At 39.5% G+C, this 18,175-nt stretch overlaps 1 protein-coding gene and 1 long non-coding RNA gene across 2 annotated transcripts in view; one reads left to right on the top strand and one right to left on the bottom strand.

Moving 5' to 3' along the window:
- The window catches only part of ABCA12 (ATP binding cassette subfamily A member 12), a 160,080-nt gene that overhangs the window by 13,205 nt on the left and 128,700 nt on the right, over window positions 1-18,175 (bottom strand). Inside the window, exons 36-44 of the mRNA XM_084779830.1 lie at window positions 17,136-17,229; window positions 14,602-14,729; window positions 12,877-12,964; window positions 11,059-11,164; window positions 6,656-6,710; window positions 5,903-6,080; window positions 4,289-4,404; window positions 3,172-3,331; window positions 1,858-2,111 (exon numbers count right to left, since the gene is read on the bottom strand). Coding sequence (XP_084635956.1) covers window positions 1,858-2,111; window positions 3,172-3,331; window positions 4,289-4,404; window positions 5,903-6,080; window positions 6,656-6,710; window positions 11,059-11,164; window positions 12,877-12,964; window positions 14,602-14,729; window positions 17,136-17,229 — 1,179 coding nt within the window. The remainder of the gene's footprint in view (window positions 1-1,857; window positions 2,112-3,171; window positions 3,332-4,288; window positions 4,405-5,902; window positions 6,081-6,655; window positions 6,711-11,058; window positions 11,165-12,876; window positions 12,965-14,601; window positions 14,730-17,135; window positions 17,230-18,175) is intronic.
- The window catches only part of LOC311596431, a 222,000-nt gene that overhangs the window by 135,436 nt on the left and 68,389 nt on the right, over window positions 1-18,175 (top strand). The window lies entirely within an intron of this gene.

Raw genomic sequence — 18,175 nt, 5'->3', positions numbered from 1 at the left:
GAAATAATTTAGGATTACCAGACTTGCAGACTCACTAGGTCCCAGCCCCACCACCGTATCTTGCCCAACCCAAAAAAAAAAACAAAAACAAACAAACAAACAAAAAACCAAAAGAAAAACAAACATTTCAGGTCTGGCCTGAAACCTCTGCTTCTTTTAAACATAGTCCCAGGATTCCAGACCATGCTGTTTTCTCTGTATCTTCTCTGATCTAAAAGCCCACTCATGCAATCAGTCTTCAAACACTGAAAATGCCTGGGAGCCCTCAGCCATGGACCACCTTTTCTATCTCTAATACAAGCTTCGGTCTTACCAGCATTTCTCAGTAACCTCACACTGGCCCCGTGACTCTGACTCTTGCATCCCAATCTGCACTGGTTCTCCAAAGATAACACCTGCTAAGGCATCATGTGGTCCCTGTGCTCTCTGTTCATTAGCCTTTAATAGACTGCCATTAGTTTGTCAAATAAAGTCCAAACCAGATCTTTATTAAACATTCAAGAGACCCCACAACCTTCCAGCCTAAATGACCTACTATTTCATAACATTTATTATATCTTCGAATCAAACTGTATAATTTTTTACTTAAGTAGTCTACAATATTTTCTTCTTTCTTCTTCCTTCCTTTTGTTATTACTTAATTAAAATTTTTACATTTTACTAGGTAACACAGGTACATATTAGAGTTCAAATGTTACTGGATAATAGAATGTGAAAAGTAATCATTCTTCAAGCAGCACTGATAATAAAATAATCTATTATAGGAAGGTAAATTTCTTTTTAACTCACACGGTAATATATAGTACTCATTTCTTAACCTTTCACTTTTATATAATATTATGGAGATAATTGGATAATTCTCTCTGTGTGTATGTGTAAGTTGTGTGTGTGTGTGTGTGTGTGTGTGTGTGTGTGTGTGTGTGTGTGTGTGTTTGATTATATATGTGTAAGAATTCTTGACCAGGCACATTCATACATGGATATAGGGTGCCTTGCTCTACTATATTCCTTGGAGACAGTATCTCCTTGAGCCTAGGGCTTGCAGTTTTGCTTAGACAGGCTGACCAGCAGTCCCCAGGGATCTGTCTGTCTCGCCGTACATCCAACAGTGCTGAGGTTAGAGGCATTTGCTGTGATGTGCTGGGCTTTTCATACAGGTGGTGAGCATCTGAATCCAGCAAGCATTCTTCTCCACTGAGCCACCCCGCCCCCCCAACCTCCTGGATTGTTCTTTGTAATGGTTCAATCATGTTACACTTATGAGTACTTGCGCATAATCAAGCAACTCCTACATAAAGGAAGGCTGGCTGTTTCCCCTCTTTTGCTATTGGAAATGACTAGTAAGGTGAATAACTCTATGCATATGTAAGTGTGAGCTTTGCAGTGTTAACTGTAGGAACACTTCCTTGTAAGGCAGTGCTGGTTCAGGGTACATATACACTCGGCTGTGTCCCGCTTTTCATGTTGGATGCTCTCCCTGTTTCATTTCAGCACTCTTTTCCAAGACTCACTGTCCACATTGCACACTCAAACTTCTTTCTCACTTGTGCCCATGAAGTCTTTATTAACTTGCTCAACTCTACCTTTTTGTTTATTAAAATATATTTTTTCTCCATCACTGACTTCTAAATCTCTTTTAGGCTAACAACTGCACTTACTTAATTTTTGTCCCATACTCCACGTCAACACTTGCAAACACACAGACAGGCTAGACAACATTTTCCCAGAGTTAAACGAATGATAATTTATGCTGCCTTGTTTGGAAAGGTTTGAGGGTAGACACCTAGGTTATTGCTGATGCCTGAATATTCTGATTTAAGTATCATGGAGGGCAGACACTGCTTTAATGTGGCTTACCTGAGCTTCTTTATCAACCACTCATTGATTAGGAGTCGCAGCAAGAAAAACATGGTACCCTGAGAAACCAAAGCCACAAACATTGCGCCTAGCTTGTCCATTTCAAAGGTTTCACTTGGATAGTTCACGCCATATGCTTTTAAGAAATCGAGGACTGCCTGTTGCTGCGAGAGTTCAATCAAACCATAGCCAAAACAGAATTGAGGGAAGATCAGGAAAATTTGCTTGAGGGTTTCAGAAATAAGTTCCAGACTCTGAAACAAGAAAAAAAAAATGACAAGATTTAAATTTAGTATTCCAACTACATGACAAAAATTTAAAAACTACACGAAGATATATGGAGAAGCCTGTGCAGATTGGCAATTATTTCACATGTATGCCGCAATCACATATTGTATTTTGCTACACAAATGACAGAAAAATATCATTGAAATACAAGTAAAAACATGTGTTTCTCAAAGTGGCCCAAGGTATCCGGCCCAGTCCTGGAGGCTAAATTGCTTCTAGACCTGGCTTAGATTCAGGTGGAGAGGTAAGCCTGACTAGAGTGTTGGGATCCAAAATAGTATCAGTGTGTTCCCGAGTGAAAGAAGGCTCAGTGGAGCTTCTGGCCTTAGGGAATCTCAACCTGGGGAAGGGATGATGTGGTGAAATGAGATGGAAGGAGAGACAACAGATATCAAAGAGGTACAAATGGCTCATTTCCACGTTATTCATACTTAAGGCCAGCTCCTTCCACCTCATGATTTCCCGTCCTCCTCCTGGGGTGTTCTCGTCTGTTCCTCGCCTCATTTCATTTCCTCTCTATTCTTTCCCATTCAATTGCCTGGGCTGTGAGTGCTTCTCTTTCACTAATCATAATTGTTGGCTCTGAATGGAGAGTGATGCTTACAATGTAGTAGATTCCAATACATGATTGAAAGGGAACGAATTAGGTTTTTTTCCCCCCTCTGTGAGTGCTCAAATGAATCCTAACCCACAAGCCATGTAACTAAGCCATCCTTGTCATCACTGTACCTTCGGGATTTGTTAATGAGTAAAATGTTTAGCCATTGGTGCCATACACCCTGACTTTGTATCCATCACTTTACTAAGGACCCAGACAAAGTCAGTGAATACAATAAGAAGCATTAGCCTAGATGGAGCATAATTTAAAAAAAAAATAAAGCTATACTCTTTCCTTTTCTAAATTTAATAAAATCACATGATAGTCTTTTCTATTTAAATACAGAGTAAAGAAAATCTTTCCACACAGAACATGTTAAGGTTTCTGGTTCATTTGCTGAAGTTTAACTGATGAATAAAGGACCTTACCGGGTCATTGGGCTTTTCCTTGGAAAGGAAGTATACCACTGACAGGGAAACAATGGAATTGATGCCAAAAAACAGGTTGATACACACATAAGTGATGAAGGCCATTCCTGTCTCATGGAAGAGGCCAGCCAGCAAGTACATCCAAGAAAATGTCGCGTAGCTGTAAGATAATAATACTAAAAATTAAAATTATGCCTTTGCTCTTCTAGTCTACAAAACAATAAAATAAAAGTTGGATGGGTTTCCGAAGGAAAAGTAAAAACGAGCGATGAGTGGCCAAGCCCTGAAGCTAAGTCTATATTCCATCCTTCATTTTGACAAAAGACCCTCAAAGGATATTGTTAAAAGGACAGCGTGAAACTGCTCTTTTAAGAAACCCTCTGATAGTTTCCAGGCATCACAGCTACAGATTAACCCCCTGCAGGGCACAGTGTTAACCCTGTCCAGACAAGATTTCTGTTGCTCAGAAATAGGAGTTCCAGCTGACTAACACTGATCATTTAAAAGTGAGGAAAGATAAGGACATTATTATAAGTAGCTGAGCAGACAAGTTCTGGTCAGAAGACAGGTGGCCTAGGATGAGCAAAGATGAGCAACTTTAATTTTAAATAGGTCTGGAGACAGAAAGACCTCAATTTGTAACCAAGAGACACTACCCATGCCTTTGGAAAAGAATCAGTTTTCACACTGGACATCAATTACATTATGCAGCCTGTATTATTCCAGCACAGAAACAACAGTAATGATTCCCTTACACATCTCTAAAAGATATATATATATATGTGCCTTATAAAGTCATACATTCGTTGATACAGATATCACACATGCTCATACTTTCCTGGTCCTTCTAAAATATCCATTTTATATAATTTAGATTATGTGTGTAAACTGGTAGACTATGTGATATCCAGCAAGCGCCTGTTATTGATAACATTAATTTTCAGAAGTATGGTACTTACAGAGCGTGGATTAGCAAGTGTAATATATTGTTAGTCATCACTCATGTTAAATGACCCCAAGACAATTGTAAATTAGCTAATGAGACTAAGGTCCTATTTGTGTCTAGGAGTGCTTAATTTTGCTAATTCTTTTTTTCATTGCTTAATCAGCAGCTTACCCAAACAGCAAAAGTAGGAGTGATACAGCTCCTAGGTTGCTTTCACTGTAGAAGGCAGGTAACTTGAAAATCGCTATGACACCAATTGAAAATGCTACAGGGACCAAGTAGAAGACCTACGGATGTGGACAAAACAATGTTTAATATATGATGAGCATTCCTTTTAAATCAATAACCCATCTTATTTAATGCTGCAATAAATTGACCTAGAAACATTCTGAGGGAATGAATTTTTATTTATCTTCCTGTTGCTTATAACAGTCATCTAACTTTACACTGATTTCACTTTCGAATTTGTCTTCTCCAATATGAGGTCAAGGCAGTTTCAATCTAGATAGATATACAAGAAGTCCCTAGAGTTCCTCCCTCAAGGCTTAAAACTTGGGATCATTCAGTGACAGAGGTTCTGGGAGAAAGATAAGAAAGCCAGGTTTCTTAGTATTAGAGTCAGTCCTCAAAGTATTGATTTCATTTTGGATGCTGCCTCTCTCTCTCTCTCTCTCTCTCACATGGCTGCTTTCTGAGGCTTGGTTATCAGTGCTAGGCATTCCGTGCAAAACAGCAGGACAACAGTTCTCACACGTTCTTGAAATCACAGGTATCTGAGCAAAAACCCTCAGAATTCTGTTGACAAGTAAAAATATTAAAGGCTTGAAGGGTTTGCAGTTAGATGCACACAGTGAGGGTGGAGGCGGTTCAGTCTCAGGTGGTGGTCAAGGGGAGGGGGAAATCTCATGAACCACAATGAGCATCCTGACGATGGGCTGTTGGTAGTGAGTGCTCAGCAGCCCTCCACAGAAGTACACACGGAAGCTTCCTTAAACGCTTAAGCTACGGTGAGTTCAGAGCAGTCGTTACCGTCCTTTTAGACTTGGCTTCTGCAGCAAGCACATTTCAGACCTCACTGGATGCATTAACAAAATGGATCTGTGGTTAATTACTCTCCAACTCTTCAAGCCAATGATCGCGGTGACAACTCAGACAAGTGCCGCAATCATGGGCAGATGCGTACGCATCTGGGCGCTCGGCCAGCGCTGGTGCATTCGGAGTCAAGAATGATCATCTGAACTTGGGGAGCACTTTATGTAAAGGGGACAGCTATCAATGACGTACATCCTTCCTTGCCCCCTGCTAATCTCCTCTAGTGTGTCATTCAGCGGAAGCTACTGCTTTGGATTTTCCGCTATTAGTTGATTAAATTTTTATAAGCTTGATTATTTGGCACAACGGGGCAATGCTGTTAAGCTTCTATTTTGCCACACTAGTAGTTCTCAGACTTCCATGTGCTTAAAGATCACCTGGGGGAGCTTGTCTGAGATGCATACTTTCCACACTCCATTTCCCAAGATACAGATTTAATGGACCTGGAGAGGGCCCGGGAATCTGTATGTTAATGCGCACTCTGGGAATCTGATATTTCAGAGATAGGGGAAAGTAGGTGTCTTTCCTCTCCAACTATCAGAGGAATATAAGCCAGATTCAACCGATTTTTCTTAATTTGCTGTCCTTGCAGTGGTAATTTGAATAATCAAAGCAAATAGCTCTTGAACACACAACCGATAGACTTCTACTCAAATGGATCCTGTCTTTCTTGCAATGAAAAAAATTACTCACCATGTCATAGATGAAATTTGTCACCCAGTAGCATGTCACACCAATGCCGGAAATGTGTTGCAACTGCTTGGCTTTGGTCTGATGCTCCCTGACAATGTAGGTGACAAAGCTGGCAGTGGTGACAGAGTAGCCCATCAGGATGGACAGCGCCACTAAAATATCGATTAAACTGCTGATTCTATCATGAGCAATAGGGAGAGGAAAGTACACATAAGTTTTTGGAACTCTTTTCCTTTCAGGAAGATTCATGACTAAAACCATCAGCAAAACAGTACAAGAGCTGCCTGTGACACAAATAAGGCTTCCTGCAAGGCAGACAGCTACTATCTTCAACATGACTCTGCTGTGACCCTGGAAGAAATGTAGCACGAGTGCATCTGAATTGGCTACGCATATGTGATAGAAAAGCCTCGGTCTCCAAGGGATACAGAGTGTATGCAAGGGATATATAGATCTTGATCGCAGAAACAGTACTTAAATGCCATGTGGGGAAGTGGAAATGATGAAGCACTTGTGCACTTGACTCACAAAAGCAGCCGACTTAGTGAATCTGCAGTCAACAAGCTCTACTTGGCAGCCCTTCTCCATGTCCTTCCAGAAACTTCCTATCCCAGACAGTGACTTATATTACCAAAGCTCCTAGATTGATATTCATTCATATTCTGCCATAATTTCCCAGTTACTGCGTGTTCTCCAGAAACTCAGCCATGCCAAAGAGAAAGTAGTGAGGTCAAAAAAAAGAGATTTGCTTACGTGGCTTGCTCCTGGTCTTGCACCCCTGGATAAGGGTGGCTATACATGACAATTGCTGGAAGAGAAGAGAGTTATGCTATTAGACAGTGTTTACTTAACCAGGAGTACCAATTTTATGCGAATAATACACAATGCTTTGTTTCCTACCGGATGGATCAAAGAATTGCACTTCAAAGATTCTTATTTTAAGGAAAACACTTTCTCTAACTTTACTCTCATCAAATTCCTGTAAGTACTGATATTCTCTTAATAAGAAGAGAAACACTGTCTACTTGTGTGTGGAGCCTTCCGGAAGGAGGCAGTAGCATACATTTCTTATATAGCATTGTCATACTCTAGAGCACATTCAAATGATTGCTCCTAACTTTCTTTTATCTGGTCATGGCTATTTGCATTTCAGCTGTACTTCAGAAATGGCGTACATTTAAGTAAGCAACTCTAATGGGCATCAATTATATGAGCCTCACTGAAGACCAGACACCAGCCCAACCCTCCTTTCTAATCTAATGACAATGGTCAGGAAAAACGGTCATGTAAGAGGATGGCCCCGTCTCTTTTACCACTTCTGAGATGCTTATTGTTTGAAAGTCCTACCAGAGTAGGGATTGGGAACCTCAATGTTACATATCCACAAAAGACCCAAGAAGCCCAAGAGTGTCTAGTTGCCTCTAGACTTAGTTAGAGGCACACCACAACCACAAATGACTAGGTTCTCAAAGAGTTGGCTATACATTGAGTAGGAAGCAAGGTTCTTTCCTCTCCTTTCTTAAAGGATCTTCAATAGCCAGAGTCAAAAGCTGACAGGCACATTTTCCAAACACTACTGTAATGTGTGGGCAGAACACATAATGTCCAGATAACTGTGGAAAAGAATGGTAGGGCGCGAGACTGAGGATATCCTCTTCCCCTAGGAAGCTCTAAACTGAGCAAGAACTTTTGGAGTTATTGCTTGTACAGGAGATGTTAGGACACTTGGTGCAATATTTCTACATGTTCTTTAGGTAACTTAAATTTGTAGCTTTTATTAAGAAGAGCATGACACTTTTGGTTGAGTTCCTCAACAGCAACAATATGCTAGAGAGTCATATGTCAACTTGACACAAGCTGGAGTCTTCAGAAAGGAGCCTCAGTGGAGGAAATAATGTCAGCTGTCAGGCATTTTATCAATTAGTGATCAATGGGGAAGGGCCCAGCCTATGGTGGGTGGTGCCATCCTGGGCTTGTGGTCCTAGGTGCTATAAGAAAGCAGGGGGGAGCAAGACATGAGGAGCAAGGCAGTAAGCAACACCCCTCCATGGCCTCTGCATCAGCTCCTGCTTGCAGGTTCCTGTAATGTTTCTTCTATGATGGACAGTGATAGGACAGCATAATGCAAACACACCCTTTCTTCTACAATGTCATTGTGTTTCATCACAGCAATAGTAACTCTAACTTAGACGAACAGAATGTTGAAGAAAATACAGTTAAAAAAAAAGAAAACAACAAAAAGCCACTTTGACCTCTGATGTGAATCATATCCTAGTGGAATTTACTTTTATGAAGATTCCATTTTGTTTTATTTTTATTTTTTTTAAACAGGATCTTGCTGGTCTGGAACTTGCTATTGAGACCAGGTTTTGAACTTACAGAGATGCACTTGCCTCTGCTTCTCTCTGGAGCACTGGGATTAAAGATGTTGACCACCATGTCCTGTAGCTTTTCTTTTTGTTTTATTTCATTTTAACCAAGCGTTTATTTTTCTCTTGGCTCTTCTTAAAGTCTGTTAAGTTATAATATATACAGGGGGGATGCTTGTCTTTCATTTAAATGTTATATTTCGGGAATCAAGAAATATTTTTGTTTAACTGGAAGAATCTTTGCAAATATGGTTTTGCCTATTTGGCAAAATGCTGTGGAATCGGGTGTTCTCATGGGTAGCCACTGAAAGATGAAGTGAGGTCTCAGGACTAGACTCTGTATTATAAGCCTCCCCGCAGTCTGTAGAGCATCCAACACAATGTCTTAAGTACATGACTGGTCAGTGGATGTTTTGTAAAGCAAATCAGACATTAAATTTTCAACCGGTATCTTCCTTCTATGCAACCTACATCAAAAGGAGGCATTTCCTGTGGTCCCTATATATGCCGAGCTAAAATGAGATGCTTCCTGTTGGCCATTGCTGCTAAGACAACGAAGCATAAGACTGAAGGGTAGGACGGGAGGCACGCAAAGATGCATAACACTTGTCAGAGGAAACAGCAGAAGCCAATATCCTTCGGGGAAGAAAACACATTTTTGACATGCATTAACCACTAGAGGGAACCACATGAATATAACAGGTATTGACGTTGCCAATGAAGGCTAATTAAAATATGTTGTTAGCATGTTAAGCACCAGAGAAAATGAATTTTTACCGCTAAAGTAGAAGCCCAGTTCACTCGGGATCCAACAAATTGGCCTCCAAACATGAGAAGGATCATAAGGAAGAGACAGTGAGAGACAAGAGGCTGAATTTTACAGACAAGTTCTCTTGTCGTGGGAGACCCCCACCCATGCATTGTGAAGCAACACGAAATTTTAAGAGTGACATAGATTTCTTCTTCTAAAGGGATCAAAAAGTCTCACCGAGAGGGCAGAATGCTGCTGCTTTTCCTAAGTCTGAATAAGAGAAATTAATGAGGAATAAAAGATATACTACTTTTAACTCATGTATAACTTCATTTAACTATATTTTTAAGTTGAAAAAGAAATTTCGCTTCAGGGTCAGCATAAGTTTTATGCTGTTAGGCCCTTTTATGCTCTGAAACTTGAAACACAATGACACGGCCCACAATGAGCCCACTGGAGTCTGGGGTGGCTCTAGTTACATTAGTCTAAGTAATGAAGGCTAATTATAAAGGAAACCGGGACCCAGGTTTCCGGAAGCCTGCCCTTTGGGTGAGGTGGCATTTTTCTGTTCTCTGTACCTTTGCTGCGTCGCCCTGGCTATTTGTAAAGCTTCTCTGCTTTCATTCTCTGTTCCAACAATACATGTCTTTTGCTCTGAATAAAACACCCCACATAAGGTTTTCCAATGGTATTTCAGCCCAAGTTACCCTCCCCTGGCTCTAGTCACCATTTCATTTAACTTATCACTTTTGACTTTGTCCTTTGTCAATGTGCTAGGCCTAAGGACTATCTATCTTGTTACTTTCTTTAAAGCTCTTCCTGCTAAGCAGGAAAAAACAAAACAAAACAAAAACAAAAAAAATAAAATAAAGGACCAAAACAGTTGGGTGAAAACACTGTCTTCTCTGAAAGGAAGATTCCTGAAGACTCTGATGTAGGAATGAGCATCTGACACTATACTTTACTCCCACAATTATCAGCACATTAGCAGATATTAGACTGCATGAGAGTGGGGTGATGAAAGAAAAAGGGGGGACCAGCTTTTATAAAAGATAGTTCGTGTCATTTATCCTTCCTAATGGGCTGTTTATTGGGCTGGGTCCTGGCCAGCAAATGTATTACTTCATTTTTCTCCCTCCTTATTATTATTATTATTATTTTAGGATCATGTGGGAAAAAATAATTTGAGCAAGGCTCAAGGAGATGAAATGGTCTGATGAACAGTAATTGAATTAGAGAAAAATAAATCAGCACCTTTTAAATGCCAGTCCTGTTTAAAAATGATGTGGAGGGCTATGGGGAAATAACCAAAGCTGACCTGCCTGAGTCTGGAGCATTAGCGAAAGGAACAGGCAGGCCTCAGAGGGCCCCAGGTTCGAATCTCACTTTAGCACCTCAGGGAAAAGATGGGAGCAAATGGTTAATGTTAACCCCACAAGGAGCAGAAAGTCCCAGCAATATTTTGCGCAACATACTTGTCATATGTTGTGTAATATATGCTCAGTGTGTGGCAGCACTCTGGGTGCAGTGTAGAACTTTCGTGCTTTAAAAGTTTTGTCTTCATAACTCTGTGTGGCGGTGTACACCTTTAAGCCCAGGAGGCAGAGGCAAGTGGATCTCTTGTTTTAGTTTCAGGCTAGCCAGGGCTACAGGATGAGAACTGAAAACTTGTCATTAATTTCTCGTTTTCGTATATAGATCTGTGAACAATAGTTATGAATATTAGTCCGTTTTTGTCTGCGGACATACAAATAGTTCTGAAATATTTTCCACGAGACAGAACTGCCAGCTGTGAGAGCAAAGAGAGTATACTGTCGCAACTTGATAAACGGGGAAACTAAATTAATCTGAAGTTAAGGGGCATTATCCAGAATGTTCCATCTGGAAGGAGTTACTATTTCCACTCTTTCTTAAGATCTGTAATTGAGATGTCGCAAAACACCCTCAACAGGGGGAAGCAGACACAGAGAGCATGCTTACACAGAAGGCTATAGAAACGATCGAAATTACAGATGCCCCTTGCTCAGTGACCCTACCGTGTCGGGCAGCATCGTACTCGGACATGTTAGCCCTGAGGAGGAAGTTGTTGAGGCTGTTGAGGTAAGCTGGGAGGGAGTGGTAGCCTTCTGGATCATACCACACCTGTCGAAGGTCAAAAGGAGACATGATCAGGATTGTATTCGAGTAAAATAGGCTTTTAAACATCTGATGGGATATTTCTTTTAAAGGAGAGCGTCAATTTCCCAGTGACTCCTTCCATCTAGGAAGGCAATAAGATACCCCTGGAGTGTTGATCATAGATGGATCTGCGGGTTTTCAATTTACAGGTGGGCAGATTGGGGAGTCCAGTTATTCTAAGTAACAGGACAAACGTAGCAGTTGCTCTAGATTCTTCTACAGGCAAAGCCTGAAACGAACTGGAGAAGCCATTGTTATCTCTGCAGCAGACCCATGATGATTCTGAGGCTAGATTGAAGACTCTCAATGGCAGTAATAAAAACAGATAGTGGTGGAGCCGAAAAAGGAATTTAAAAAATAATGCATGCCTTGGGTTCTTAACAACGAAATTGATAGTTTCAACCGCTTCCCTCCCACCACCACTAATTTTCTGTGTCTACTTATAACCAACAGGATGTGAATTACTTTACCCTTTACATCAAAAGCAATGTGTCTAAAATACTAGTGTGCCTTTTAAATGGTCTTAATTTAAAACTGTATTCTGATTTAGGGAGGCATTATTTAATATTAGAAACTCCCTTGATTATGAAAGGACATTTAGTCTGTGTGTGGAGAGAGAAAAGGAAGAAGAAGACACTGAAGACCCCAGGATTCTTATTTTCCACACAGCTTTGTGATAATCTGCCCCAACAGTGTCTATCCAGTATGGATGTTGTAAGAAAGAAATTAAATGTTTTTGTCTAAAAGGTGAAACTGCTGCTCGGCACAGGACGGCCATGAACTACATGAATATTAGTTGTTCGACTTTCTCTTTGTATGTATCTCTCACTACCCAATGAGAAGTGTTCGGAGCATATTAAAAATTCCTATGACTAAAAATAAGTAAACAAATAAAACCCTTATAACTGCTGTTTATCATCTGGGTAGTCCTAAATGTCAGACTCCATGACTAGCTTGTCTCAAAGCATTGGTGCTGTCTGGAAGAAGAAGGGAATCAATGGGATTGTTTATCACCAGTAGATTCGTTACTGCTCCAGGCTCAGTGAGAAACCAGGCTAGAAACCCACACTTCCCTTCTCTAAAAGGTCGTGATACTTAAATGGAGAAAAGTGCATGAAAGATAAAGGCACAGCCAGACCAAAAAAAAAAAAAAATCATAAGGATTACACGCGTTAATCCACCACCCGCTGAAGCAATCAGTTCCTGCTCTCTGTCCTTCCAGATCACAGCACAGCCCCTTTCCTTGAATGATATGGATGAGTTTTCCCCACCCTTTAAGTTTACAAAAGGCAACCACAGTCCATGTACTTCTGACTCTCTCTTTTTCCTTATAAATGATGCACAGGAGATGTTCTCCATTACTGAAAGTTCTACTGAATAAATGAATGGGTGGATGAATGAATGAGTGAGTGAGTAAGTGAATGAATATGAACTGATTATTTATTCTACTGCAGATGGGTGCTTGGAGCTGTATTTTTGGCTACCATGAGAAGCACCACTGTACACAGTGTTTACACATCTTCTGGCCCTTGTGTATATGTGCCTCCTTAGAGTACGTATGTGCGTCACACAGAAATGCTCTTATAGGTTTTGTGTTTCTCACATGTAAGTGCTTAGATGTATCAATTTCACATCCCTATCTATATGAACTCCCAGGAAGAAAGGCACAAATTTACCTTAGCAAGAGTTCTGTTGAGAGGAACTGCTGTCACGTCAAACCGAAGGTCGTTGGTCAATTTCAGCCCAAAGCTCCAACCTCCATATCTACATAGAGCAATGAAATATGTATTATTTTTACTAACTTTACTAATCTTCCGAAGTTCATCTAAAATATTTAAGAAGGAGTTTAATTTTTCCTTTCCATTCAAATTACAAAATGAAATAAATACAATAAATACACCCAGAATGAAACAATTACAACCTGATAAATATTTTCTATTGATCTTTTAAAAATCATATTTTGACTCAAGTGTACATCATAACTAAGGGTAAGAGATTCATGTGCACTGTCTGGGGTGGTGGCTTCCACCCATGATTCCAACACTTGGGAACTGAGGCAGGAGAGCTGCTTGTGAGCTCCAAGGCAGCCTGAGTTATGATGTGAGGTCCTGCCTAAGTAAAAAGTCCAAAGAAACACTACATTAAACAACGGTATATATGCAATGAGTTGAAAAGGAATGATATAGTGTAATTTTTGCATTTTCCATCTCAAAACTCAACATTATAGTACTTATAAATTCTTTTTAGACAATCAATACCAGAATGATATAATTTATAATCATTTTTCAAATTACTTAATTTCTATTCTAAACTTCTTTACCTTTTGGCTCTTTCTCCTGTTTTTAATTTTCTCTAAGATGCCTGAATGTGAGTTTGACATGTCAGTTTATGGTCTTTTAAAAACTGACTTTAAAATCCAAGTAATAATTTCCAGTATAGGCCAATTTGGATACTCACCAAATTAGATTCAAGTTAAAAAATAAAGAAGTGTAATTCACACCAAAATAGCCTTATATAGATGTGATGGTGTAGGGATATAATTTTAACATGCAAATGATACCATAACTTGTTTTTAATTGTAGATTTTTCATAATAAAGCATTTTATTTATAATAAATTTACTACATGATAAAATATTTGACTATATAAAACACTTGACATACCTGAGTATAGGAAATATTTGTTTCTACCTAAACCCATGTCTATGAAAAAATATTTACTTATATATCTGTGGTTAGAAATTTCAGGAAAGTAAACTACCAAAATATTATTATTAGTTATATATAGATAGAAAAACATGCTTCTTTTCTTCTTTTGCTTATCTATAACTTAGTATTTTGCAGTGAGTGTGAAGAATTTATATACATTGAAAGAGGAAGGTGAGGTGGAGGGAGAGTTAGGACGGTAAGCTCAGGGGCATTAGTCACGGCAAATGTGCGGGGGACCGAGGGAAATGACCTTGCCACATACAGGACACTTTGTCCACTCACAGACCCAATCTGCATTTTGAGAAATTATTATTGAAATTCAGGCTGACTGCCATAAAAAGTCATGCTTTGAAACACCAAGTGAGTCCAGTCCAGTCAATAACTCCTTCATTGCTTTGAGAAAAAATAAGCACAGATTCAACAATGTGTTTTAAGACCTTTAAAAAAAAAACAGTGATTTTTAATTTGCTCAAATGAATCTTAATTTAGCATCATTGGTTAAATTTCAATACCTAAGGCTATGTACACAAAAGTATCGGAGGTCAGATTGATCATCAATCAACCAAAGCAAAGCAATGATCAATTTAACTATATAAAGAATTTGCAACTGCTATCTCTACCTATTTCAGAATTACAAGTCTGTTACCATAGAACTTAGAAATCAATTAACTATGTTATAAACAGAATATTTTACCTTTTCTGCACAAAATGATTTGCAGTTGATATAAGATAATTTTCCATGTGTTTCCCAGTAAGGTTATAAATAACATGGGAAGAATAAGTTCTTCTATGAGGTGGGGAATAGTCAAATTTCGGGCATTCCTGGAAAATAAAAATTATCAAATTAAGTTCTTCTTGCCTGTGCTGCAAGTTAAACAGACAATGTCAGTGTCCCCTGCTTTGTCCATTACTATAAGGGTTGAGATGGGATCAAACTGCTCTGGGACTCCTAAACACATCTGGATGCTCTACATAAGTAAAGCCAGATGTGGCTTTAGGACTCACCTAAAGCCAAAGGTAGTACAAGTCAACCAATCCATGATCTTAGATTGTACTGATAAGGTAAGCTTTTTGGAGGAGAATATTAGGAAATGGAAATATTTCAAACATCTCAAGAATTTACATGGAATGAAAAGGGGAGAAAAGAAAAGAAATAAAAAGAAAAGAGGATCTGCCTCCCAGCACTAAGGGAGGCAGAGGCAGGCAAATCTCTTTGAGTTCAAGGCTAGTCTGCTCACAAAATGAGTCCAGGACAGCCAGGACTCTGTGTAACAGAGAAACCTGTCTCAACCCCTCCCCACCCCAAAGAAAGCACACAATGCATTAGTTCTGGCTACCTAACCTAGGAGTAAGAAATAAATATATTGGCATATATACTACATATTAGTTATATGTATATGCATATTTATTATTAATTTTAGGCTTACAGAAAAGTAACAAATGTAGTAAATGAGAATTTTTGCATCTCTCTGGACCACTCAGAACATCTTAACCTAGAGCTTACGTTTCATTTTATTTATTGACTTATTTAGAATTTGAAGACTGGCCTCAAACTTAGTATGTAGCTGAGGATTCCACTGAATTTCTGATCCTCTTGCTTCCAACTCCCAAGGACAAAGATTACAGGTGTGTCCCACTCTGCCCAGCTTTGGAGCTTACGTTTACACACTTATTTTTCACACTTAGCTTTCTACACTTCCTAATGGCATGGCTTTCACTTGGCTCCTAGAGTGCGTCACCATGGTGGTCCATCTGGAGAAAGTCTAGCCCAGTGCAAGTTTTCCTTTTATCACTCACATCAGGACCCAGAGCCAGAGGCCCACGGCAAACCTGAGCTGTATGGAGTTGCAGATTACTCTGAAATGCCAAGACGGAATATCTCTGTACAACTAACTGAATTTACCTAAAGATTAAATTTCAGAGTGGCATTGGCTTCCCAGTTCATCAGAGGTTGTCTCCGTGTAGCCAGTACAGCTCTGAAGCTTTCTCATCAAATTGTATTACACATACAAAACCCCATATGTATTATAAAGGCGCTACTTGATGCATTTCGACAAATGGGACACACCCAGGTAATTAAAGAAGACAGAGCCCCATCAGTTCAGGAGCCTCCTTCTCACACTCCCTGCGAAACGCTTCCATCCCCAAAAGAACACAGGTGAGGTTCTAGCCATTTATTGGTTTATTTAGCTAGCACACAAAATAAGTTTTGCTGTTGTTGCTGTTGTAGTTAAATTAGACAAGAGAGTAAAAACTTTAAATGGTAGGTGAGACTAACATTAAAAATTGAAGGATTGCAAAGATCTTTGTTGGACCCTAGTTTGTTGTTGTTTGTTTGTTTGTTTTGTTTTTATTGCTGTTGTTGTTGTTAGTAACAACCTTGCATGGGAATACCAAAACGGGCTGTGCTTACTGGAAATGTTTTCATTATATAATAGTGAGCTAAGATCACGGTACAACCCTATGACACCCGAAGAAATCATTGCTAGACCCCTCCCTCATGAGAGAAGAAGTCAGTGATATCATGATCCTTAGAAACCAATAGTGACTTTTCTTCAATACAAATGCTATTTACATTTTTTCTCCTCTCGGATGCTTGTTTTGATGCGTCGTATGTGTGTGATACATATATAGTGATTCAAACAGAAATCTTGACCTTGCCTAGTTAGCTTTGTTCTCATAAGTGTCTAGTGAGCTGATAGCTTACACAATGAAGATCTATATTCATAAAATAAAGATCAAGTGATCATGGGATAAATTTTGATACGTTCAGAAAATTAACTTTGATGCCAAAACCTCTCCAGGTATTGCTTGGGAACACATGGAATTCCTTTCTGGACTCATAGGTGACCAGCTTCCCAGCTGACTTGCCAGGGTGGAATGCTCACTGTATTGTCACACACAGCAGTTAAGGGCACCCTTTGGGCTGTCGAACTGAGCTTTCCAGCCAGAGCAGAATTGAAACCTAAGATTCATTTTCAGTTACGTTCTGCAAAGACCATCTTCTACCTCTGGAAATCTGTCTTCAGTCAGATTTAAAACAGTGACCCGAAGTTCAAAGTCAATATTTTTTGAGCTGCTCAGGCCCATATCTTTTGAGCTATTACCTTTCATAAAATAAAATTATACTGGCTCTTTGGCAACCTGGATAGATCTTTCAAGTTCTGCTATTTATTCTCTTCTTCTTCTTCTTCTTTCCTACTTTACTGAAACCCAATTCTCTTTTACCTGGACATTGTCTGAACAGGAGCAGACGCCGAAGTTGTCAATGGCTTCTCCACTTGTATTCCATTTTCCAAGCTCAGCTCTTTTTAAACATTGCCTGTAAATAAAAATGATACTGAAGTGAGGTATGTACGCGTGTGTGTGCACATACATGTTCGCATGCTTCTGTGGGAGCGTATAAATAAATCACTGGTGTTAAACTCAGGTGCATAGACCCGGCCATAGTTGACTGACATTTCACAAGCTGATTTTGTGCTGCACTAGTGGTTTTGATTGGGCGTTTAGTGGAGGGTGGGAATTGCAGGACAGTATCAGTTGACTAAGCAAAGTTGAATCAAAGCTGTGTGAATTTTCTCATTGTAGCAGGAGAGGGCTTACTGTTCCTTTGCTCGTTTTTTTGTGTTTTTCATCCTCTCTGCTGATGCACTAAAGTCGGGTTAATATATGTTATGTGCTATCTTGAAAGTTTAAATAAGCTACTACTGCTACTACTACAACACACACACACACACACACACACATACACACACACATGTGAAAATGACAGAAGTAGAGAAGCCTTAGGCTTCAGGTTACCTACACATCATACAATCCAGACTTCCTTAGACAAATACCTTAGTCCCTACGGCCCCTAGCTTCTTTGTCTGTAAGGAGATTAATGAGGCTAGAGATGGCTCATGGTTAAGAGAACTTGCTGCTCTTGCCAGTGACCTGGATTTGGTTCTCAGCAACCACATCAGTGCTTCATAACCACTTGTAACTCTAGTTCCAAGGAGTCCAACACCCTCTTCTGGCTTTTGTGGACACACGGTGTACATGTGGTGCCCAGAAGTACATGAAGGCACTCACATATACACATAAAATAAAAAAACAAATAAGTCCTTAAGTCAATAAAATGGAATTAACAAAATAATTCTAACGTAGTGAGTGTGAAATATAGCTATTAATACAGGAGGAGAAAAAATTTAAGGAATAAAATGTTTATTATTGTGGCATAGAATTGTTGAGGAATGAATAAAGGGAAAGAGATTAAGAACTGTTAG

Source organism: Acomys minous (genome assembly GCF_964271855.1).
Source record: "Acomys minous genome assembly, chromosome: 4".
Taxonomy (NCBI): Eukaryota; Metazoa; Chordata; class Mammalia; order Rodentia; family Muridae; genus Acomys; species Acomys minous.
Note: the sequence above shows the minus strand (reverse complement) of the source record. Positions and strands in the feature narration are given on the sequence as shown.